The 23,152-nt window shown below is 40.5% G+C and overlaps 3 protein-coding genes across 4 annotated transcripts; 1 reads left to right on the top strand and 2 right to left on the bottom strand.

Moving 5' to 3' along the window:
- Positions 1-325: 325 nt before the first annotated feature.
- Positions 326-9,991, top strand: abhd11 (abhydrolase domain containing 11). Its single transcript, XM_034098677.1, has 6 exons — positions 326-775; positions 3,649-3,784; positions 4,779-4,952; positions 5,690-5,860; positions 6,142-6,323; positions 7,998-9,991. The coding sequence occupies exons 1-6, from the start codon at positions 660-662 to the stop codon at positions 8,131-8,133; spliced, it is 915 nt and encodes a 304-aa protein (XP_033954568.1). The 5' UTR covers positions 326-659; the 3' UTR covers positions 8,134-9,991.
- Positions 9,992-10,000: 9 nt separating this feature from the next.
- On the bottom strand, positions 10,001-18,210 carry bicdl2l (bicaudal-D-related protein 2-like). Its single transcript, XM_034098676.2, has 9 exons — positions 18,133-18,210; positions 16,695-16,801; positions 15,798-15,917; positions 14,778-15,665; positions 13,967-14,086; positions 12,931-13,089; positions 11,697-11,779; positions 11,472-11,592; positions 10,001-10,647 (listed from the first exon to the last, which is right to left on the bottom strand). Exons 3-9 carry the CDS (start codon positions 15,816-15,818, stop codon positions 10,336-10,338), a joined length of 1,704 nt encoding a protein of 567 aa, XP_033954567.1. The 5' UTR covers positions 15,819-15,917; positions 16,695-16,801; positions 18,133-18,210; the 3' UTR covers positions 10,001-10,335.
- On the bottom strand, positions 17,466-21,846 carry sumf2 (sulfatase modifying factor 2). 2 transcript variants are annotated; one of them, XM_034098679.2, is made up of 9 exons: positions 21,627-21,846; positions 21,391-21,535; positions 20,611-20,725; positions 20,465-20,509; positions 20,211-20,361; positions 19,660-19,715; positions 19,236-19,320; positions 18,960-19,101; positions 17,466-18,589 (listed from the first exon to the last, which is right to left on the bottom strand). In XM_034098679.2, exons 1-9 carry the CDS (start codon positions 21,679-21,681, stop codon positions 18,493-18,495), a joined length of 891 nt encoding a protein of 296 aa, XP_033954570.1. In that variant the 5' UTR covers positions 21,682-21,846; the 3' UTR covers positions 17,466-18,492. The 2 variants fall into 2 exon arrangements, with proteins under 2 accessions (XP_033954570.1, XP_033954569.1); XM_034098678.2 differs by having other exon boundaries at positions 17,468-18,589; positions 21,391-21,538.
- Positions 21,847-23,152: the final 1,306 nt, after the last annotated feature.

Below are 23,152 nucleotides of genomic sequence, written 5' to 3'. Positions count from 1 at the left end.
TGTTTTCATCTGTTGCTGCCTTTTCCCATTCTTTTTTGCCAAGATGCAAAGTGCATAAAGGTCTACATTTGAAAGAAAAACAGTGCATTCAGACGAAAGATAAAATAATTGTATATTTATGTAAAAGAGAAAAATCCACTTTCACAAGTTACATTGAAAACATGTGAGGTCCAGGGTCGTTTCCAATACAAAATATATTGATAAAGCAAGTGCATTGTGTCACCTGTTAACTGGGGGCTCAAACTTAAAAACGACATACTAAAAACTCCAAACAAATCATATTCCAAACATTACTGCCTTTGACGCATGCGCAGTCCTTCTTAGAGTACGTCGTTCCGGTGCGTTCTTGAATCGCTAGTTGATTGCTCGTCCTCAACCCCAGTCTCCAGGCAAAAAGAAAAGGAAAATATCAGAAATAAAGTCATTTAGGGAGCCTGACGGAGAGATTAAAATCTGAAAGAACACGCATTTCTTTTGTGCGTACTACGTCACGACGCAGCATCGGCTGTTGACGGAGAGAAACTCCATTCAATCGGACCTTGCGGCTCTCTCACTCTCACTACGGACTCTCCGCTGCAACTGTGACCGTGTCTGTGCAGTCTATGGTTTAACGCACACGCTGTTTTTTTAAGAGGTTCGGTAACGGAGCATATGCTGCCATGAGTGCTTTTTGTCGTCTGTTCCAGAGGGGTATGCTGTCGTGTCGTTTGTTCGGCATTCAGCCGCAGGATGTGAGCGGTACGGCTCTCCCGGTCCGAGCAGCCAGCTCATCCAGGTATGTAAGTGCTAGCTCCCGGCTAGCTGATGCCCTCTGTCTGCCTTACGTGTAGCGTGGTGTGGAGGAGGTGCTGGGTGCAAATGACACCCCAAATGTTTCTTTAAAAACAGCCCGGTATTCAATCGTAGTATTTTGTCATCGTGTCTGATCTTTCTATCTCTAGAAACCGTTAACTTACACTATTTACTCAAATGACATTCAGGCGTCTGGTTAGCAAGAGGGTTAACCTGCAGTGGAGATATTATCATATATATTCCGGCTGTCTGCTTTATCCTATTTATTTATGTAGCTAAATTAAAACTATATTTGCTTTTATGTTTATTTAGTCCATGGTATGCTATGCTACTTGCAAGCTAAGCTATCAGTTTAGTCAACCAAGCTAACATGGTCGTTGTGTATGTAACACAACCCCCTTTAATTGATCACATTTTTATGAATATTACACCGTTTTTGTTAAAACTGGTTTATAATGGAATTGTTTTAAGTTAATGCCTGTAGTATTGCGTTATACTGTAAACACATCATTTTATTTTATTTATGTTATTCAACTCAATTCAAATCAAATAGCTTATTGGTATGACCTTAATGACAACATATTATTCTTTCAGTATTATACTGAGAGGTGGGTCTATCATTTCCATCTGGGGTAAAAAACACCGATATATCTCTGTCCAAACAGGCCTTTTAGCACCTTCATTGCAGGGCTATCGGTTTAGCTAATGATATTATATACCCTGAACAAAAATATAAATGCAACACTTTTGTTTTTGCTCCCATTTTTCACGAGATGAACTCAAAGATCTAAAACATTTTCTATATACACAAAATAACCATTTCTCTCAAATATTGTTCACAAATCTGAAAAAATCTGTGATAGTGAGCACTTCTCCTTTGCCGAGATAATCCATCCCACCTCACAGGTGTGGCATATCAAGATGCTGATTAGACAGCATGCTTATTGCACAGGTGTGCCTTAGGCTGGCCACAATAAAAGGCCACTCTAAAAATGTTCAGTTTTATCACACAGCACAATGCCACAGATGTCGCAAGTTTTGAGGGAGCGTGCAATTGGCATGCTGACAGCAGGAATGTCCACCAGAGCTGTTGCCCGTGAATTGAATGTTCATTTCTCTACCATAAGCCGTCTCCAAAGGCGTTTCAGAGAATTTGGCAGTACATCCAACTGGCCTCACAACCGCAGACCACGTATAACCACACCAGCCCAGGACCTCCACATCCAGCACGTTCACCTCCAAGATCGTCTGAGACCAGCCACTCGGACAGCTGCTGCAACAATCGGTTTGCATAACCAAAGAATGTCTGCATAAACTGTCAGAAACCGTCTCAGGGAAGCTCATCTGCATGCTCGTCGTCCTCATCGGGGTCTCGACCTGACTCCGGTTCGTCATCGTAACCGACTTGAGTGGGCAAATGCTCACATTCGATGGCGTCTGGCACGTTGGAGAGGTGTTCTCTTCACGGATGAATCCCGGTTTTCACTGTTCAGGGCAGATGGCAGACAGACAGCGTGTGTGGCGTTGTGTGGGTGAGCGGTTTTCTGATGTCAATGTTGTGAATCGAGTGGCCCATGGTGGAGGTGGAGTTATGGTATGGGCAGGCGTAAGTTATGGACGACGAACACAGGTGCATTTTATTGATGGCATTGTGAATGCACAGAGATACCGTGACGAGATCCTGAGGCCCATTGTTGTGCCATTCATCCACGACCATCACCTCATGTTGCAGCATGATAATGCACGGCCCCATGTTGCAAGGATCTGTACACAATTCCTGGAGGCTGAAAACATCCCAGTTCTTGCATGGCCAGCATACTCACTGGACATGTCACCCATTGAGCATGTTTGGGATGCTCTGGATCGGCGTATACGACAGCGTGTTCCAGTTCCTGCCAATATCCAGCAACTTCGCACAGCCATTGAAGAGGAGTGGACCAACATTCCACAGGCCACAATCAACAACCTGATCAACTCTATGCGAAGGAGATGTGTTGCACTGCGTGAGGCAAATGGTGGTCACACCAGATACTGACTGGTTTTCGGACCCCCCCCCAATAAAGCAAAACTGCACGTTTGAGTGGCCTTTTATTGTGGCCAGCCTAAGGCACACCTGTGCAATAATCATGCTGTCTAATCAGCATCTTGATATGCCACACCTGTGAGGTGGGATGGTTATTTTGTGTATATAGAAAATGTTTTAGATCTTTGAATTCATCTCATGAAAAATGGGAGCAAAAACAAAAGTGTTGCATTTATATTTTTGTTCAGTGTAGTAACAACAAAGACTGAATTATGCCAGTAAAGTGTTACATTTTTGAGTTAAAACGATAAACTGATTAATCAGTTAGTTTGGATTAAATTACATTGTTTGGAGTATATTTAAAGCCATTTTAACAAACAAATTGGCCAAATGTTTTATGGTTCTAGCTTCTTTAATGTGAATATTGTATGTAGTTGTGTGTTCTCCCTGTATACCCTTATGTTAACATCTACAGTGGCACATTTGAAGTCAAGGACATTTTTATCGTACATTTTCATATTAGAATAAATGTCCAGTCAAATATTCTGTTTCTATATAAAAAAAAACGTAAACCTGTAAAAAGCAACGTAATTGTGCACGTATGCTTACATTGTGTACTAGTAGGTGGAAGCAAATCAGTTAAAATAAACAAGCAACAAGTCATTAAACAATGTTGCCAAAACCTCTTTCTGGTTGAATGGGTCTATTAGACCTCTCCATGACAGTTTCATAAGTTTGCAAAATTGTATAACATACATCTATTACTGTTCCTGACATGATTCTCAAAATTAATTGTTTTCTATCTAATCAACAAGGATGTTTTTCTTCCCCAGCCCCGTCAACTTGACCTATGATGTCTTCGATGGGAAGGGAGAGAGCACTCCCCTGGTGTTTCTGCACGGCCTTTTTGGCAGCAAATCTAACTTCCACTCAATAGCCAAGTCCTTGGTGCAGCGCACAGGTCGAAAGGTAATGCAGTGATGAAGACATCACACTTGTCTGTTGTTACACCAAAAACAGTTTCCCTTTATGTGTTTGAGTTGGTTCTCAGCAGCCTGACAATGGCCCTCTTACGGTACGTCCACACAGCAGCTTCAGAAGAAACTTCCAACGCTTCTCTGCCCATTGACTTTGAATGGGGATGACGTCACTTTGCCTCGCTTTTCGCCGAACTGCATTGTGGGGGAGCGAAGCGAAGATTTCCAGGACTTCCAGGATTCAAAAGTTGAGCAATGTTCAACTTTTGAAGCTGAGCTGGAAGCGTCAGCCAATCAAATCCCGTTTATGCAAATCTGCCAGTACAAGCGCTAGCCAATCAAACCACGTGTATGCTGGGAGAGCCAGACCGCAGTTCATTTCCTCATATTCCAAACGAGAAATTACGTTAGCAAATCACCCGGTTCTTTACGACCAGAACTATTAACGGGATACAAACCGGAGGAACCAGGCATGGAGGTAGGTGGCAGAGACAGTGGGTGAAACTGGTAGGTTTTCGCCTGTTTGGGGAGTTTATATATATATATATTGCTCGCATAAAATCCCTGGAGTTTTTTGCTTTGTATGTCGGGGGCGGGAGATTCATGTGATTGGTTGTTGGTCGCATTGCTCGCAAAAAATCCCCAAGCTGTCAGACACGCCCAGCTCCAAGATTTTCAAGATTTTTGAAAAGCTGCTGTGTGGACATACCGTTACAAAAGCAGGCAATGGAGCACACAATCAACCAGTGTACTGCCAGTCATTTGATACAACTCTCCAGCAGTCTGTACTATGGTGATAAATAATCTGCTCTTTGGCGTTCTTTAAGTATCTCTTCACCTCATTTACACAATAAGGCCTTTGTTTATGCCCTTGCCTGAGCTGGAGGCTGGAGCCAAAAAAACACAGATGCAGCTGATATAAAAGTTTCTTTGTTTCTGCTCTGTTGGCTTTTTTCAAGTCTCCTAATTGTCCTTTGTCCAGATAGGTGCTGACTGTAGATGCCCGTAACCACGGTAACAGCCCTCACAGCCCGGAGCTGAACTATGAAGCGATGGCCGAGGATTTGAAGCACCTCCTCGCTCAGCTTCACATTGAAAAATGCGTCCTCATTGGCCACAGCATGGGAGGAAAAACTGCCATGACGACCGCTCTGACACAGGTGAGCAGCTGGTAAATGTCACCGTGATTTAATGGTGACTCTAACAGACCTTTTTCTGGATATCTTTTGACCTTTCTCACTCTACATTCCTGTCCTCTCTGAACTTTATAATCCTCTGTAGTTCCTGCCACACCTAGCTGTCATGTTTACTTTTTGTCATTGGTTTCCCGACTATAACATCTCTTTTCCTCCTTGTTCCCGGTTGCACAAGGTCAATTTGTACGAGCTGCCATATCAATTGTTTTATTTTTAGGGTGTATAATTGTTAATAATATTAGTACAGCACATGTGCAGATATTAAAAGAGGTGATATAAGTAAGATGGCTCACTCCTTAGCTACATACATCAGCAGCTCTGAAAAAAATCTGAATATGTTCAAATCTTTCTGTACACTTTATAAGCCCGACATGCCATTGTACTTTCCCCAGGTAATCCTTATTGTTAAGCCCTGGTATACTAGGCCATGACAATTGTTATAGTATAAAATAATAATACAAATGGTCATAGTATAGTATGCCATAAATCATCATACAAGGGACTCAAGGGACCTATCTGTCTAAATAAAGGTTTGAAATTAAATGAAATACAAACTGTCATGGCATATAAGCCTTTGTCTTCAAAACATCTTAAAATAATATTGTATAGTATGCCATCAAGAGAAATCAGAAAAAAAGCTGTAGTGTAGGAAAACTCAATTTAAAATGTGTGTTGACCCCAATCTATGTGTCTGTTTGTAGGCTGGTTTAGTGGAGAGGCTGGTGGTGGTGGACATCAGTCCAGCCCAGACCTCCACACGCACCAACTTCCGGTATTACATCAAGGCCATGCAGGAAGTGAAGATCTCCAGCGACATCCCACGCTCCACCGCCAGGCGGATGGCCGAGGATCAGCTGCGCAGTTTGGTCAAGGTCAGGAATCCCTTTTTGATTTCACACTACTCACTGTTTGAAATACAGAGATGGTCAATCTTTCTTTAATCAAATTATCTTGGAATGTAATCTCTTGTGTAAGTGTCAATGTCATTTCCTGTATCTGATATTTTATCCTGCAGTAAATAACTGATTTGCCATTGCAAACTTGAAAGTGACTAGTTAATAGTCCTCCCGGTGAATGTTAGTCTAAAATGCAGGAATACTTATTCAAGGTCAAACTCTGAACCAGTGATCATAATCAACTGTCCATCCCTCAGGAACGCTCGGTGCGTCAGTTCCTGCTGACTAACCTGGTGGAGCAGAACGGACACTACGCCTGGAGGGTCAACCTGGAGTCCATCTCGGCGCACCTTGAGGACATCATGAGTTTCCCCAGCTTCGACACCGTCTATGATGGACCAACATTGTTTTTGGGTGGAGCCAGCTCTGCTTATATCAGGTAAAATAGAACCAGACATTTTATTTTTTGTATGAGCAGATGCATAAGCAGAGAGTACTGAAAATGCTACATATTATAGTGGTAATAGCTTACTTCCAGATCTTGGTCCTGAATGGACTTTTGCATGATTTGCTTTTTCAAAAAGAATATGTCTAAACAACCTAGTTATTGCTCTGATGTTTATTATATACCAGCAGATCCATATCTTTGAGCCTTGTGTTTATATTAACCTTATATTTAACTTATTCTGGATTGAAATCCCAACGATCAAACCGTTCTTGTACTTACATAATGTTTTTATATGTAGTGTTGCTGTGCAACATCTCCATCAATCAGATCTTCTTAAAGCACAAGCAGCATCAAATGGACATAACATGATGTATGTGTATACATTAGGGGTGTAACTGTATCCGTATTTGTACCGTCACGGTTCGGACGTCACGGTTCGGCACATCGGCAGTCACACGGCGAATACGCCTTTTTTTTTTACGAGTGGGAAAAAAGTCTGTCCTTCAGGGAAGTATCCACTACACTATTTATAATCCAGGGGGCGGTATTGCGCCTAAAAGCTGTTTGCCAGCCGCCCTTAAACAACAAATGAAGAACAAGAAGAAACGCAACAACAAAACAAACTAAATACAAGAAGAAGAAAAGTTAGTATGGCGATTTCAGTTAACACACAGGAGCTAGAACCCACCTGCTTCTTTTAAATCAGCTGTGTGGGAACATTTCGGGTTCCCTGTGGACTACAATAACGATGAAGTGTGCGAGTGGTGGATCCGACGAGGACGGTGTGTCGCCGTTGTTCTACAGCGGTGCGGTATGCTAATGGGAACACACGCCAAACATGCTAAATCATATCAGGAGGCATCACCCAGATTTGCCAATCACCAGAGCCCGGCAAAAGACAACCGCAGTTCAACAGCTGATTTTAAGAAGCCAATCGACATGAGAGCCGAGAGACCAAAATAAATAACGGAAGCTTTTGGCATATGTTTTTCAACGACTTTGCGCTCTTGAAACACTTTCTTATTATTTATGATGTAAGACATTCTTTTTAGTTTTACAGCTTGATGAAACCTTTTTGTTTGACATCAGCCATTATAGATAATATGGCCATCTGAGTGTGTGTGGTGCTGTTTGTGGTTTGTTTTTAACTGTTTAATACAGTTAATTATTCAAAATGTCAGAGTTCCTTATTCAGTTCAGTCTCAAAGACTGAAACTTGCACTACTGTTCAAACATAAATAACAACAAACCTGGAATTATGTATTTGGGACTTTTTTTTGCTTTTTCTTGTTGTACCGAACCGTACCGAACCGTGACCCCCAAACCGAGGTACGAACCGAACCGTGACTTCTGTGAACCGTTACACTCCTAGTATACATATATGAGATTGATGATCTAAAACAGATGATCAAACTGGATAGCCATTGGCTGTATCCCTATAAATAAATACTCTTTACATCTGCAATAAATAGTAAAAACAAGTCTCACAAATGTATAATTTGACTAGGTAAAATCATGAGGAAAGACATCTCACTCAGATAACATCATAAATCACTCATTAACCCTTTCCTGTTTTGTGGCCATCCTCCTCTTGTCTCTTGTGCTTCACACCATCCTGTTTTACCTGATATTCTAATTCCTATGTCTCTGGAACTCCTGATCCAGCTCTGACGATTACCCAGAAATCCAGAGGCTGTTCCCTAATGCTGACATCCAGTACATCCCAGATGCGAGCCACTGGATCCACGCAGATAAACCTTTAGATTTCATCAGCTCCGTCAGCTCCTTCCTCCAGTCCTAGCTGCCTCCTGCCTACACCTCAGAACTTTTTAACGCACCCCTGAGCGTGAAAATGACGGTTAGTATTCAGCAGCAGAAGGAGTTGTTGATGATGCTATTATTTGCCAACACTGGACCAAACTCGCCCGTTTACAACAGTCAGTCCTTTAAACAATTCTAGTGAAGCGTAGCAAAGGTGAACTTTTCTTTTGTTTAGTCTCTGCCAGTCGGGTAGTGTTTCTAGATGTGTTTTCATTAGTTTTCTGGTCAGTAGGTAGACAATATATAACATAACAGGGCTGTTCTAGAGTTAATGTACTAATCCAAAGAAACGTTGCACACTGCTTTCTTGACGTTGAAACATTAACATGCCAGTACAATAGCGAAGTGGTGTTCGGCCGACATTAACCAGGGAATGCTGAAGTGGACCAGCAGTCAGGGGGTTGGATGTGAAAGTTTTGACAGCACTGGAATGAAATGCATACTGTTTACCGGAGCAGCTGAGTGAGGAATGTGCAAAGCAAAAGTTTTGGGGGATTTTTGCACAAGAGAGTTTGGTATCATGTCAGAAGGTCAGAGCTCTGCAAAGAGCCTGTAATGCAGACTTCGTGTACAGGTGCTTTGTTGTAGAAACTGATTTTAATGTTGATAAGAGTGATATATACAATATATTGTTCCGGATCTTTATTTCGCACATCCTCTCCTCTGTATCTGCTCTGTCAGAGATGAGGATTTACATTTCATTGACTCTGCCACAACTCGAGTACACCGAGAGCGGTGGTTATATTTTTATCAAGATTATCATCCATGAAAACCAAGCTGAAACATATAAATGCAGAACTGTCACAATCTGTTTCCTGAATATCTCAGGTTATAGTAATTATAGGATATGCTAATTATTAACCATGTAAACTATTCTCCTGTCAGTCTGGCAATAAGCCATGATAATGTCGTTGTGTATTCGGTCAGTCCATCAGTGTTTTAATGAAACATATTTTACTGAGTTATTATCCGTGTCTCGCTCATCTTTACAGCCAAGGCGCTAAATGAATATCTTACAAATATATGCTGCAGCAATGTATGTTATCTAATCGTACTAGTGTTAATATAAGTTCTGTTTTCATGGGTTTGAGCGTTATGGTCCAGTAGTGAAGCTGCCATCTTAATGAATAGGGTGTTGTAAATCTGTGCCTCTTTTGTCGAAAGCTGCTTTTCTCTAAAACTTGGTAAGAAATACAAAATATTTTATTCTACAATTACAACTAGCAGACTTTAGATTGGCAGCTGGTTTGCCAGTTGTGTGAATTCTCTCACAAGGATCTTAACCGATGTCCCTTCATTCCGCTAGATGTTTAAATCAGTGTTTTATGTTCGTTTGATGTGAAAACAGAAGTCAGAAAATAATCAGAATTTATTTAAGTGAAACTCCTCATTTGGTTCCTTTTACAAAGCTCCAGTTAGAAGAAAGCCCCCCTCTTCCTCCTCAACCAGGACAGAGTTTTCCTGTTGCACAATATGAATAGATTGTCGAGGAGGGGGTCCCCTGACCTTTGAATCGGGCCCTGCTTCAGCTTCTGTAGCTATACTGTGGGACAAAGATCTTTTAAGAGGGAACTCTGTGTCAACAATATAAAAGTGAATTCATGTAATCACATTGAAAACTTTGAAGACTAATCATCTGTGCAGGATTGTATATTGTTTTACTTCGAGCATGCCTTTTCTCTTGTCATCAGGTGTAACTTCATGCGTCTGTTTGTTGCCCAAAAGTGGTACAGTCTAGATAATGTCATATTTTCAATAAATGTGGACAAGGAGCATATATTGGATTATATATTATTGAAAGTGTACAGACTCAAATCCTACAATAAAATGACAAATCTGCAACAAAGTTTCTTTTTTTCCTTTAATCTTGAAAATGCAACTACAGTAGCTAAAGTGCAGACAGTGCAGCATTTAAAGTGATGAGGTGGCAAATAAACTGCAGGTTAGGAGGAGCCTTTGCTTAAGACATGGATGTATTTACAAAATAACAAGGATATTCAGGAAATTAAGAGTAAAGCATTCAAGTGTTACAATATTATCAATTACATAGCTCGTTTATGATCACATTTACATTTTATACATACATGACTCAAAGATCCAAAGCATGTTTTCATGCAACAGTGATGATAAGCCACACATTTTGAGCATCAGAATGAAAGTACAGTAGAAAGTCATCCCTGTTTTAATCAAGTGAAACGACCTGGAAACCTTTGTCGCCCTCGGGCTGCGGCTCCACTGCGTCCGGCTCATGGCGGCTGCTCTTCGGCCTCCTCAGCTTGTCCATCCAGTGGCGTTGGGGGGGCGGCGATCTGGGGACGAAGATTTGTTTGGAGTTGGTTGTGGGAGGGACGGGCGTAGACATGGGGAAGTTGTTCGGCCGCTGGATGGGTGGTTTGTTGCTCCTCCTCAGGATGCCCAGGCGGGAGGGCTTCTTCTCGGCCTCCGCCTGCTGCTGGGCCTGCAGCTGCTGGTGGAGCATCTGCTGGACATCCTCCTGAGGCAGAGCAAACACAGGCTGTCAGAGCACAGACTTTACCTACAACCTAAAATCTACATAGAAATGTTACAAGAAATGGTTCAGTATCTCATTCAAGTTTGTATACCATGTCATAAAAAGTCGTAGCTTTGTATGTTGTTTGTATGTAAGATTGTGGCAAAACTAGAAGTATAGTAAAAAAAAAGTGAAAAGAATTGTAAAGTATGACATACAAGATCCTCAGGAAGTTATTGTCTATTGTGCCAAAACAAATCTGAGAAGTAACAAGATATTTAAGTTGATATTGGTTAAGTTATTGGTAGGTTTACATTAAAAACACAATGGAATCCAATCATATCCAGAGAAGGATTTTACCTTTATGAATATTGTAACAGTGGTAATATAATTGTATTAATTTAACACTTTCTTAGTTATTTGTTTATTTGAGTTGGCTAGTTGAAATCTGTTTGTACTCCAAGTGTACAGGGAAGTTAAACTGGATACACAGAGCAGTGTAGTATCAGATTGACCGTTTAACCCTGCAGAACACCAGGCACTGAACACATGGGCCCGGGCCCAAATCACTGTGGCAGGAAACCAGCTGGCAGTAACGCCTGCACACTCTGCATGTACTGAATGAAATGTGTTTGGATTTTAATTGTTTGTTTTGTGTGTATTTTACAGCTGAACATGTTTGAAGTCCTAATAGTAACATGTTTAACACTAATGATATGTGTGTCTTTACTATGTGTCCACTGTTTCCATTTGCTCAACTTGGTCCATGATACGTCTACCCTTAGCATATTATTGGCTGTTGTAGTCCAACTCTTGGTAGTGTTTACCTTCCAGTTCTCGAGCTCCAGTGACTGCTCCAGGCGTTTCTGCACGGCCTCCAGCAGCTGGTTGTTCAGCAACATCAAGTCCGTTTTACTTCGCAGCAGCTCATCCTCCATCGCCTTTTTCCTGCAAAGCGGAACCGAAAGAATGACACATTTCTCAAAATAGATTCATGTTTTTCAGCTTCCATTTTTCCACTTGAATCTGGATTCATTTGTGTGTGTACTCACTTCTCTATGGCGTCGTCTCTGTCCCGTAACGCCTGCTGCAGGATAGCGCTTTCTTCTGATCCTTTTCCATTTCCAGATTTGAACTTTAAAATGAACAAAAACAAGGGATATAGGTTAAGTTTTGTCACAACGTTGTATTATCTTCCTCTAACCTCCCTGACTTCACTCTCTTTTATGTTTTAACAAGAATTTGATATAATGGCACCATCAGTCACAAAACTGAAGAAAAAGACTGGTGTATTTCTCTACCATGCAGTAAAAGATGGCTGAGATCAGGTTAACTGTCACTTGTAAACCTGTCGGGCCACATAGCTGAGCGCCGACACTTTAACAATGAGGAAGGTACCTCATCTGCTGGGAATGTGTGCCTCCTGCCTCAGCTGGGAAGTCTCTGCACGCGCTTCAGGGATTATTTAAGGCTTGTAGTTCATTAACTCCCTTCTTGACGATATAAATTATTTGCTGCATTTTTAAGAGACTTCTGGAATTGGCAGGTGAATACTTAAGATGCCACTATCTCTTTGAACCTCGATGTATTTGTTAATGAACACCTCACTCAGTGTTGCCGTAATCAATTGAAGAGAATTTAGTACATTCTTGTTGAAGGGAATGGGGGGTGTAATCAGTGGAGAATGATCTCATTCTCATTTTGTATGTATCTTAACACATGCCTTTCTGCCAAAACCCTAATATTTAAAACACACAGTGTGTATAAGAAGTACTTGCACAGATAAGTAGCGCACCTGCAAAAGTGTATGCCTGTATACGCCTACGTGTAAATAGTACCTTTTTAGGAATAAAAGCAATGTTTGTGAAGCAATTGGCATACAAATGGATAAATTAAACTTTGATTATACTGCATAGTGTAAGAGTTTGTACACAGAAGTTTTCAAATCGTTTTGGTGTGGTTGAACGCACCCCCCATTTACTTAGATTCATTAAGAAGTTGCTCTTCCTCTGATCACCATGGAGTTTGTGTTTAAGCCAACACAGGGTGAAGTATAGTTTTCCCACGATTCATTCTAGGGGTGCAGTATTTCTTTAGTATAGCCACATTTTTGATAGAAATTAAGAATCAAAACTCAGGATTTCTCAGTGATTTCTTAGTCACCTTTCCTTATCGTATGCACAAAGCAAACATTCATCCAGGTAACATACCAGCTACAATCAACTAAATCATAGCTATGTAACGTGATAAGGGTGAGGAGCTTTATCTCAATGGGGGCTGCCCTACCTGTTTGTTGTGGCTCAATGCCAGTTTGCAGGCCACTGTCTGCAGCTGGGCCAGAGAAGCATCTAGACGGTTTGTCCCACGGGGGGGTTCAGGTGGGCTGGACTCGGACTCTGTGAGCTGACGCAGCAGCTTCAGGATTGACTGAACCTCCTCTGTGACCTGGAGTAGGAATAAACAGAAATATTAATAAGAAACCTGCAGAGTTGTGTTGATGTAAAGCAGGGGTTCCCAACTTTTTTCCCCGAGAGCCCCCCCAAATGACTCCTGTTGGAAGTTGCGCCTCCCCCCCACACCCCACACACATACACAGGAGCAACAGCAGTAATTAAAGTTTAAAAGTCTCAAAAATGCTACAACTACTGTCACAAACTGGATGAATATGAAGTATTTTGTTAAAGGAGGATGAAAGCGTAATTAAGGAGCACTATTGGAGTGACTTTGGGACTCAGGATTAATTCATTTGGATTCCCGCTGTATGAAGAAATTAAAGGACGGCGCAAGTGGAAACAATTCACAAAGGGATTAAACTGTTTAAAATACATGCTCAAAGTAAGCCGGATTTTGCCGATGTGTTTATGTGGATTCAAAAGTCGCAAATAATCTACAAAATGGAGGAGACCAATCTGATCGGAGCAACTGTGACAAATAATCTGAAACCGGCATGGACGATGACTATGTTTTAAAAATGCGCTTATCCAGAAAAGCCCGGTTTGGACACTTTACGGGCAGAAGAAACATTTCTATTACAGAAAGAATTATACATTTCTGTCTTTTTATGCCGATAATAGCTACTAACTTGAATTTGTATTCAAATTAATTAATCAATTATTTTTTATATTTTATTGTAATGTAGAGACAAGGCTTTTAGTGACAATCATGTATTGCTTTACTAGTATATGTAAAAAAAAAAAAAGTCTAAATATGATATTTGGCCTCAAATCATCTGAGGCCTGGCGCCCCCCCTGCGATCTTTGGCGCCCCCCAGGTTGGGAACCACTAATGTAAAGAACGCCCTGGTGCTGTGTGTGGGCTTCACCTTCTCTCTGTGCTGGCTCCATCCCGGCCCCTCTCTGCTCTCCTGGAGTTTGTCCACCTGTGCCTTCAGCTTGATACTTCTTCTCCGGGACAGATCCACCTCTCTTCGCACTTCTTTTAGCTGCAAACAGTTAAAAAATCACACCAGAACATTTATTACAAGTCTCCACATGTTGCTGTTTAGATCATTAAAGGCCCGCACACAGAAAGTACAACCTTGTGACATTTCTACTCAGTGTAAACAGATACTGCTTATCTAGATTCCTGGGTGAGACTGTGGACAATAAATCCAGTCGTACCGGCTCGGAAGTTATTCATCACTTGCAAACACTGCAAATATGCACACATTCATAGAAACTCAAAGACACATCAAGATAAGTAATGGACTTTTTGAACTTTATGTTATTTATGGCATAAAGCATTTCCTGATAACACTATTTCCATCTTTGCACTCATAACCACAAATCAAACCCTGCCGTCCTCTGCTGTAAATCTTAAAAGTTCTATGCAAACTGAAGTTAACTGTGATCTGACGTCAGAGCATCACACTGATTCTGATCACACTTTCTTATGCTGTAGTTTTTTGATTTCTAGGGAACAACTTCTCATATTTAATTATGTGCGGTTGTGTTTAGTCAACTCCTCTGTGACTGTTGGGACTGTCTCCTCCCAGTATAACAGGTTTAGTTGTCTGACAAGACTTGATGAAGTATGAATTTCAAATGCATGCACTGCTAAATAATGTTTACCAGGAAACCAACAACCTTTCTCTTATTCAATTAGACAGGCGTATATGAAATGTGTTATCCTACCGTGTCTGAGACGTGTCCCAGTGTCCGGCGCCTGCTGAGCGGCCTGCCACCGTTGATCAGGTCTGGTAAAGCTCCATTTATGTAGCTGCTCTGAAAAGGTCTCCTGCCTTCATCGTCCAAGGACACTGACTCTGAGTCCCCGGTCCCCTCTGAGTTCAGCTCCCCTGGTTGGTCTTCCTCCTCAGAGGCCCTTCTGTCCTCATCACCCGGTTCATCTTCTCCAAAATCTGATAAGCTCAACTCATTGATCAGGACGGAGTTTTTCAACAGGTCTGCAAAAGTCCCTTCATCAGAGACCTGATCTCCGTCCTCTGAGGTGCTTTCAGGCTCCTCCGGGTCTTCTGGTTCTGTTTGGGTCAAGGAGGCTTTTGGTTCTGCTTGGATCAAGGAGGCTTTTGGTTCTGCTTGGATCAAGGAGGCTTTTGGTTCTGTTTGGATCAAGGAGGCTTTTGGTTCTGTTTGGATCAAGGAGGCTTTTGGTTCTGTTTGGATCAAGGAGGCTTTTGGTTCTGCTTGGATCAAGGAGGCTTTTGGTTCTGTTTGGATCAAGGAGGCTTTTGGTTCTGTTTGGATCAAGGAGGCTTTTGGTTCTGCTTGGATCAAGGAGGCTTTTGGTTCTGTTTGGATCAAGGAGGCTTTTGGTTCTGTTTGGATCAAGGAGGCTTTTGGTTCTGCTTGGATCAAGGAGGCTTTTGGTTCTGTTTGGATCAAGGAGGCTTTTGGTTCTGTTGGCACGACTGTGGGTCGGTAAAATAGGTTTCTGCGGCTGAGCGAGCCCATCTGTCTGTCCTCCATTCTGTTCAGAGAGGAGTAGAGCCGAGTGCTGGTGTTGGAAGAAGGCCTCAGCTGCTCGTTCAGGACTGAGAAAGGCTGAGCATGGTTCATGGTCTGCTTGGTAGAAGTCAGAGGGAGAAGTCAGTTACACCCTCCGACGATACTGTCAGACTAAATATAAATAACAAAGAGCAAGAGGAAAGCCAGAATAAGGGAGGGAGGGTGACGAACAGAATGTCTACAAACCAGTTTTTCCTGAATGGCCATGACATGATGTGATGTCACTGGAGGATGTGGCTTCAGGCGGCCGCGTGGGTTTCTTGCTCCTTCTCAGTGGTTATACAAACACGTTCAAACATACCATAGCTGCACAGAGAACAAATAGAGGAGGTCCTTTGATCTTTTGTACACACTCAGATTATTAAGGCCTGACGCAGGATACCTGATTCAAACCGTTGTTTTATTAAGCAACGCAAATACACAGAGCAGAGGGTTGGAGATAGTAAAGGATATTGAATCTCTATCTTGTCACTTATACGTTTTTTCTTCCTTCGCTTAGTCACTGAATTATTTTTGTTGTTGAAATTATTCGGGGAAACCACCATTAGTCCTTCCTTCCCGTTGAGTTAAGAGGGTACTTTTTGGTGACACATATCCAGCATGCATATATATTTTTTTTAAACATGTAGAATCATCTGTCAATATAAATTGTACATGCTGTATAGCCATTACTGTATATAGTTGTATTACTCTGCACTACTTGTACAGTTAACAATTTACAGAACACTATGATTGGCCGGAATGCAAAAATAGACGAGACGTCATAATGAGAAAAGAAAATACAAAATATAATAAAGTATACTCAGAGACCAACCTACTTCAACAACAATGCAAAACCAAGGAGATACTTGTCAAGTTGAAAGCACAAGCCTATTTACATTTATGGAGCTGACATGAAGCTATTGTAAGCGCTTTGAGCACCAGGAAAAGCGCTTTATAAATGTAATGTATTATTATTTGTATTATTATTGAACAGAATCATCAAAACAACCTGACAAAGTTGGCAGAATATTTTAGGTAAAATTCTTGACTTTAACGGAGTATCAATAGAAAGCATCCCGACCAGAAACTATACAAACTGACATGGGGTGTGCTTGGGACAGGAGGGCTCTGCAGGGAGCGATCAGAACTGCCCGTCTGTCATTGGTGCTCATCCACCGAGCTTCAGCGATATTAGGGTGAAAAGGTTCCTGTGAAAAAGCCCAAAGGATATTAAGGACAATAACCATCCTGCTGCAGTCTGGCAAGAGAAGCAGAAGTAGGACCAGACTACAGAGCAGCTTCTCTCCTCAAGCTGTGACACTCCTCCAAGCTCCATCAACAATATAGCAATTTGTTTTTCTTATGAAGCAGAATGATAGAACTGCTTTGAGTTTCAAAACCCTGTGTTGTTAAATGACAATAAATGTTTCCTTAGCAATGGACTTGTATATAGATATTTCATTTCACACCCATCTATTCATTCTGTCTATTATTGCCTTTATTTGTTCAGCTGGTGTCTAGTTGCGTCTATTATAAGTGCACAAATACTTTGCAAATATTGTGATTCATCAGCAGAGACGAGGCAGTGACATATCAACACGTCCCATTTTATAACTGAATACTTGGTCTTTGTTCATTTAAGGTTGCCGCCAAAGATCAACAACAAACTACGTCACAATTATGTTCAGTCATTGTTCAGACGGCCACATGTTGTTCTGCTAGCTTTAAATAGTCACGTTTCACACACACACACACACACACACACACACACACACACACACACACACACACACACACACACACACACACACACACACACACACACACACACACACACACACACACACACACACACACACACACACACACACACACACACACACACACACACACACACACACACACACACACACACAAAACTGTTGTTATTCTTCTATCTTTTATCATCTACAATAACTTCCATTTTATTCTAAAAAAAGGTTACTTAAAAAAGTCAGTGGGAAACTTTCTCTTGTTTCAGTATTGTAAAGAATAGATATTAACAAGACAGAGAAATACAAAATCCTGCAAGATATTGTATCAAAAAGAGAACGAATCTATGAAACTACTTTAAGTCAAGTTTGTACAAGTTTTTACAAATGTTGTCTATGTAAAAATTGCAAATAGAACCAAAACACTGATTTGCCCAAGGAATAAACACTACAATGACAGATGCTGGTACATTTGTTGATATAAATATAATTTAAAAAAGATGTTGGCAATGAAATTCTAACGAACTATTAACACTAAAACATATTTCAATCCACACACTCTGGATTGTGTAATCAGTAGTGGTCCATTTGTTTGCTTTACACAGTTCTTTGATACTAAAATAAAAGTGGAGTTTAGACACAAAAATATGCGAGGTTGAACAGATTGAGTCCAAACAACCACTAAGCTGTCCTCTTGTGATGAGAAAGAAAACAAACAGACAAAGACAGGATTATAGGACACTGAGATTTATCCCATGATCTAATTTACTCTCCAGTCACATGCTCACCAAAACAGAGGCCAGCGGGTGAAAGGAAGTGTCCTCTTTCTCCAGTCAGTGAAATGAGTCCATGAGCAACAAGAATCTGCAGTCAAGCCAGTAAATCCCTACGTTATAGCAAAAAAGCTACAAGAAACTTTTCTTTCTTTCCATTTTTTTTATTTCTTGGATGTAACGTATGTTATTTTTTGTAAAAAAGCTAAGTTCTCCATAGGAGAAATACAGTTTGATTCTACACTCCTATCTTCATCACCATTTATTAAAATTCACTGTAAGTCATTGATACCTGATTGGTCCCTTGTTTTTTTCCTTCTTCTCTGTTTGATTCCTAAGAACTTTTTTATCCTTCACTTTGTATTTCCTGTGTTGCTACAGTTCAGCTTTGTCTTTCTTCTTCCCTTGTTTCTCTCCATCGGCACACCTGAATCCCAGGTTGTCAGAGGCAGAGTCCGGAGTGTTGCCCATCCTGCAACACACACACACACACACACACACACACACACACACACACACACACACACACACACACACACACACACACACACACACACACACACACACACACACACACACACACACACACACACACACACACACACACACACACACACACACACACACACACACACACACACACACACACACACACACACACACACACACACACACACACACACACACACACACACACACACACACACACACACACACACACACACACACACACACACACACACACACACACACACACACACACACACACACACACACACACACACACACACATCAGAAGGCCATACTAAAAAATGATTTAATTTTAATTTTATAAAACATACCTTGTTGTGATTCGCGCCTTATGATTGGCTGAGCCGTCCAGCGTGTCGATCCAGGAGCCGCCTCGCAGGACAAAATGTGGCTGTGCTGCAGGAAAGGGTGTGGAGGTCCATTCCCAAGTGTTCCCCATCATGTCATACAGCCCTGCCGGAAGAATCAACATCTGTTTTAACCTTTCTGTCACATCTATTGTTTTAAATTAAAAGACATCTCTGAGACAATGTAGCACTTCTCATCTTGTATAATCTCGATAAGGTTAATTTAACTGGGAGAGTTACCATAACTGTTCTGAGGAGGAAATGCTGTGACAGGAGAGACGCCATGGTAACCGTCCTCTGCCGTGTCTCCGTCTGGAAAGGATCCCTAAAACATAAAAGATATTTAAGTTCTTACAAGGCATGTGTTTAAAAATGTCACAAGCAATTACATAAACATATGTTTTAGGAGAAACCATGACAACATATCTTCAATATCTGTTGGCATTCACTAATTTAAAGAGTATGTTAAACCAAACACATTTTGCAACATTCTTAGTATTTCTGTTAATTACGTTTTAGTCAAATCATAAATCATTCATTTAATTTAGAAAGGTCTTATATTGTTTAAAACTTGTCGCAACTGAAATTGTAGCTCAATAAAGTCACAACTATCTGCAGAAGGAAAACTCTCACACATTAACATGCATTATTGTCGTTGGCTGACCTGCCACAGGTTGGTACGGTTGGCCTGGAACTTGTTTCCCCACGGGAAAATCCGACCTGGGACACAAGAGGAAGGAAAGTTTAACGGGATTGCAAACAATGAAACAACACTGGTACTGATTGCTGACAAGAGGGTCATGAAAACTATTTCTCATCAGTAGCTCTTGACTTGTGAAGCTTTAAATCAGTCAAGCTCTGGCTCAAGGATGTCAGTCGAGTCAAGAGCAGATGCAAACAAAGTGTGAAATAGTAGAATATATAGGGGTGTAGAATTTGGTTTATGTTTATAAGATACTGTATCAATTCTCATAAACACACCTGATGTCTAAAGTTTGAAGTTACAGGCTCAGATTGTAGAACAAGTTTAACTATGATGTTCTATGTTACTTGCACTGGGATAAATACAGATTATTATCCCACTAATTGCACAAAAAGTAAACTTAACAACTGTATCATGATACGTATCGCATTGGCAGATTCTCGTGACTACACAGCCCTTGTAGAAAAACATATGGTGGCATGTATAATATTTCTTCTTGTCTCTGAGTTTACCTTGCAGCCCCCCTCGTGCAGCCCACTCCCACTCCTCCTCAGTAGGGAGTCTCTTGCCCTTCCAGCGGCAGAACGCCTGAGCATCGTTCCAGCTCACCTGAACCACAGGGAAGCTCAGACGCTCCCGAATGCCTGAACCAGGTCCTGCAGGCTGAACAGTGGGGGGGTCAAAGGCTTGAAAGGCAGACAATGAAGGCACTCTAGCATAAATACTGAAATACAAAGGAAGGATAAGGTTTCATTCGTCACCTCACCTGTCTCCAAAACACCCGATCAATAGGCAGCCACCAAGGAGCAGACTGGATGGGAAGGAAAGATATACATCAACTTCATTTTTAAATGATGGTCAGTTCATGTCAGACTAAAAATGATGTTTTAATTTACTTCAAAATCCCAGTACCTCAATCTTCTGCGTGACTTTGCTCTTCAGCTCTTCTGACACAAAGTCTTGAAACACAAAACTCCAACCAAACGTCTCAGCTTCAGTTTTGTACTTCTGTGCTCTCACAAAGTCTCTGTGGAGAATGAAGGCCAAGTCAGTGGATTTGATCTATTATTTTTAACTCATTCTGAGCTGTGGTCGAAAATTACTAAATGTATTCAAGTATTGTACTTAGGTACTTATTTGACATAGTTGTACTTTACTTGAGTGTTTACCTTCAATGCTACTTTATACTTCTGCTCTGCTACATTTCAGAGGCAAACATTGTACTTTTTACTCCACTACATTTATTATAACACTCAGTTACTAGTTGCTCTGTACATATAAAAACAAATGATAAGCTGATGTGGTATAATGCAGTACTGTACTGCTACATTTATCTACACATTATTTATAGTACCTTCATTTGGTCCACGTTGACAAACTACAACACTAAAATGCTCTTACATGGATATAATAACCATAATAATATAACACTTTCAAAAGATCCGTCGTGCATAACAAGTACTTTTACTTTGATACTTGAAGTACACTTAGCTGATAATACTTACGTACTATATTATTCAGAAATGGGACATTTTGCAGAAGGAGTACTTTTAGTTAATTTTAAGTATATTTTGATGCTTTGAAATCAGGACTTGTAAGGCCATAGTATTTGTCCACTTTATTAAAGGATTTGAGTACCTCTTCCAACACTGATTATAGGACACCTTGATATAATATTTCAAGTTGTCTTACCTGAAATCAGTATTTGTCACCGGGTATTTGTCCATTTTAAAGGGCTTCACTTTAACCTCCTTGACGGGCGCCTCTCCATCTCTCCCATCAGCTGCACTGGTTCCCATTACCATCTTTCCTTTGGATATATTCACCATCTCACCCGCTGCTGTGTGTCGGGAGGAAACATGTCCAGTGTGCTGATTCAATATTAATATCATTTATGTTTTAGTTTGTTCAGAAATGTGATTTCTTACCCGCAGCTGCCAGTGAAAAGACCGCAGATATGACGAATAATACTTTGGCGTTCATTTTGACAAGCTAGTTTTACCTTACAGTGATTTACCATTAAGCATATATATAGCGTTTTATACAGATACGAGTTTAAAAGAGTAAACAAGCAGCAGAACTTCTCAAACTTCGATATAATGGATAATGGTTAAATTTCTGTCGGACACATTTCCCCGTCGCACCGGAAATGGGTTCAACGATACACAGGTTCCGTAGGAAATAAAAAGTTCCGCCGTTTTATAAAAACTCAAATCACAAGAGTTCATTTAGTTTTGTATTACTTTTCCCTGTCATGAATCATGAATGTTTTTTAGAGGAATTAACGGTATCAACGGAACCCCTAAAGCCACGAATAGTGATATATTATTTGTTATTTCACTTGTAACTGAAGTGACATACTGTATTTTACACACTTGTTATATAAGGGTCATTCCAGAATTGGAGGACATTTCATGTCCCCCATAACAAAAATCTAATAATCCAAGCCCAAAAAGCTAAAACATGCACTTGTGTTAAACATATTTGTCTTGAGACCAAATGTATATCAAGTTGTAGAAAAAGTCGTTTTAAAATATTATTTAAATGATCAAATAGCTCTCGAACACCCCCTAAAACGGCATTTTTCTCTGTAAATCAGATGACAATGTGCTAGTGCCGTGGGTAGACCAAAACTAAGTCGTCTCTTTTATTTTTCATATTTTAACAATCTTTTCAGTCTTAAAAGAGTGTGGCACTCTAACCTACTCAACCCTGTTACAGAATAAAGCATATTCATTTTAAAGTTATCTTTCTTTCAATAAATATCCAAGTTTGTCCTTGCCTTGAAAGTAGCATTACATGCTGCATCTAACTCAAATTAGCATTGATTTCCAACCCTATTACTATAATTAGAGTAACAGGGGTAATTCTTCATTGGAAAATATACATTTGATGCCTTAGCTGGGCAAATCACTTTTTTTGATGGTTTCTGTTTTTCCTAAATACATAAAATAAATTATTTAATCTTCGTTTATTTTCAAATGAACCATGAATACAATTAACAGCAGAGGTTTCCTTTATGGGTCATTCCAGAATTGGAGGACAATTTACACACAAACATTTTTGAAAAATGAACCTTTTATTTTATAATATTAATTTTTATAAAATGAAGATTAAATTACAATAATTACTGAAATAAAGTAATTTATGAATGTTGATACTAATACAAAGTCGACTATTTAACACCTGAGCATGGACTATTTGAATTGTTTTATATTGACGAACTTGCAATCTAAGTTTTTCCTACAATCTGAGTGTAATCGACTCTAAATGAATGTAATACTAAATGATCATCCAGGTTCTTGAGTTGATCATACTGTAAATATATGCTATGTGCAGTGGAAAGTAAATGCCCCTTATCGAATAGGAGTTATTTCTGATGCATTCGGGTGTGAGAAGAATTTGATGCAACTGGTAGAGAAGTTAGGTTTCACTACATTGTTCGAAAGCTTTG

The sequence above is a fragment of the Pseudochaenichthys georgianus genome, chromosome 14 (genome assembly GCF_902827115.2).
Source record: "Pseudochaenichthys georgianus chromosome 14, fPseGeo1.2, whole genome shotgun sequence".
In the NCBI taxonomy this organism is placed as follows: Eukaryota; Metazoa; Chordata; class Actinopteri; order Perciformes; family Channichthyidae; genus Pseudochaenichthys; species Pseudochaenichthys georgianus.
The sequence above is the reverse complement of the archived record's forward strand: the minus strand, read 5'-3'. Positions and strand labels throughout refer to the sequence as shown.

Excerpts from the sequence above, each read along its gene's own strand:
- abhd11 (XM_034098677.1), top strand. The coding sequence starts at position 660 with ATGAGTGCTTTTTGTCGTCTGTTCCAGAGGGGTATGCTGTCGTGTCGT. Across the intron at positions 3,785-4,778 it reads TGCAGCGCACAGGTCGAAAG|GTGCTGACTGTAGATGCCCG; the intron begins GTAATGCAGTGA and ends TTGTCCAGATAG. Across the intron at positions 6,324-7,997 it reads GCCAGCTCTGCTTATATCAG|CTCTGACGATTACCCAGAAA; the intron begins GTAAAATAGAAC and ends CTCCTGATCCAG.
- bicdl2l (XM_034098676.2), bottom strand. The coding sequence starts at position 15,818 with ATGGCCATTCAGGAAAAACTG. Across the intron at positions 15,666-15,797 it reads TGGCCATTCAGGAAAAACTG|ACCATGAACCATGCTCAGCC; the intron begins GTTTGTAGACAT and ends TCTACCAAGCAG. Across the intron at positions 11,780-12,930 it reads CATTGAGCCACAACAAACAG|TTCAAATCTGGAAATGGAAA; the intron begins GTAGGGCAGCCC and ends TTCATTTTAAAG.
- sumf2 (XM_034098678.2), bottom strand. The coding sequence starts at position 21,681 with ATGAACGCCAAAGTATTATTCGTCATATCTGCGGTCTTTTCACTGGCA. Across the intron at positions 20,362-20,464 it reads ATCGGGTGTTTTGGAGACAG|CCTGCAGGACCTGGTTCAGG; the intron begins GTGAGGTGACGA and ends CCCACTGTTCAG. Across the intron at positions 19,321-19,659 it reads ACCGTACCAACCTGTGGCAG|GGATCCTTTCCAGACGGAGA; the intron begins GTCAGCCAACGA and ends TTTATGTTTTAG.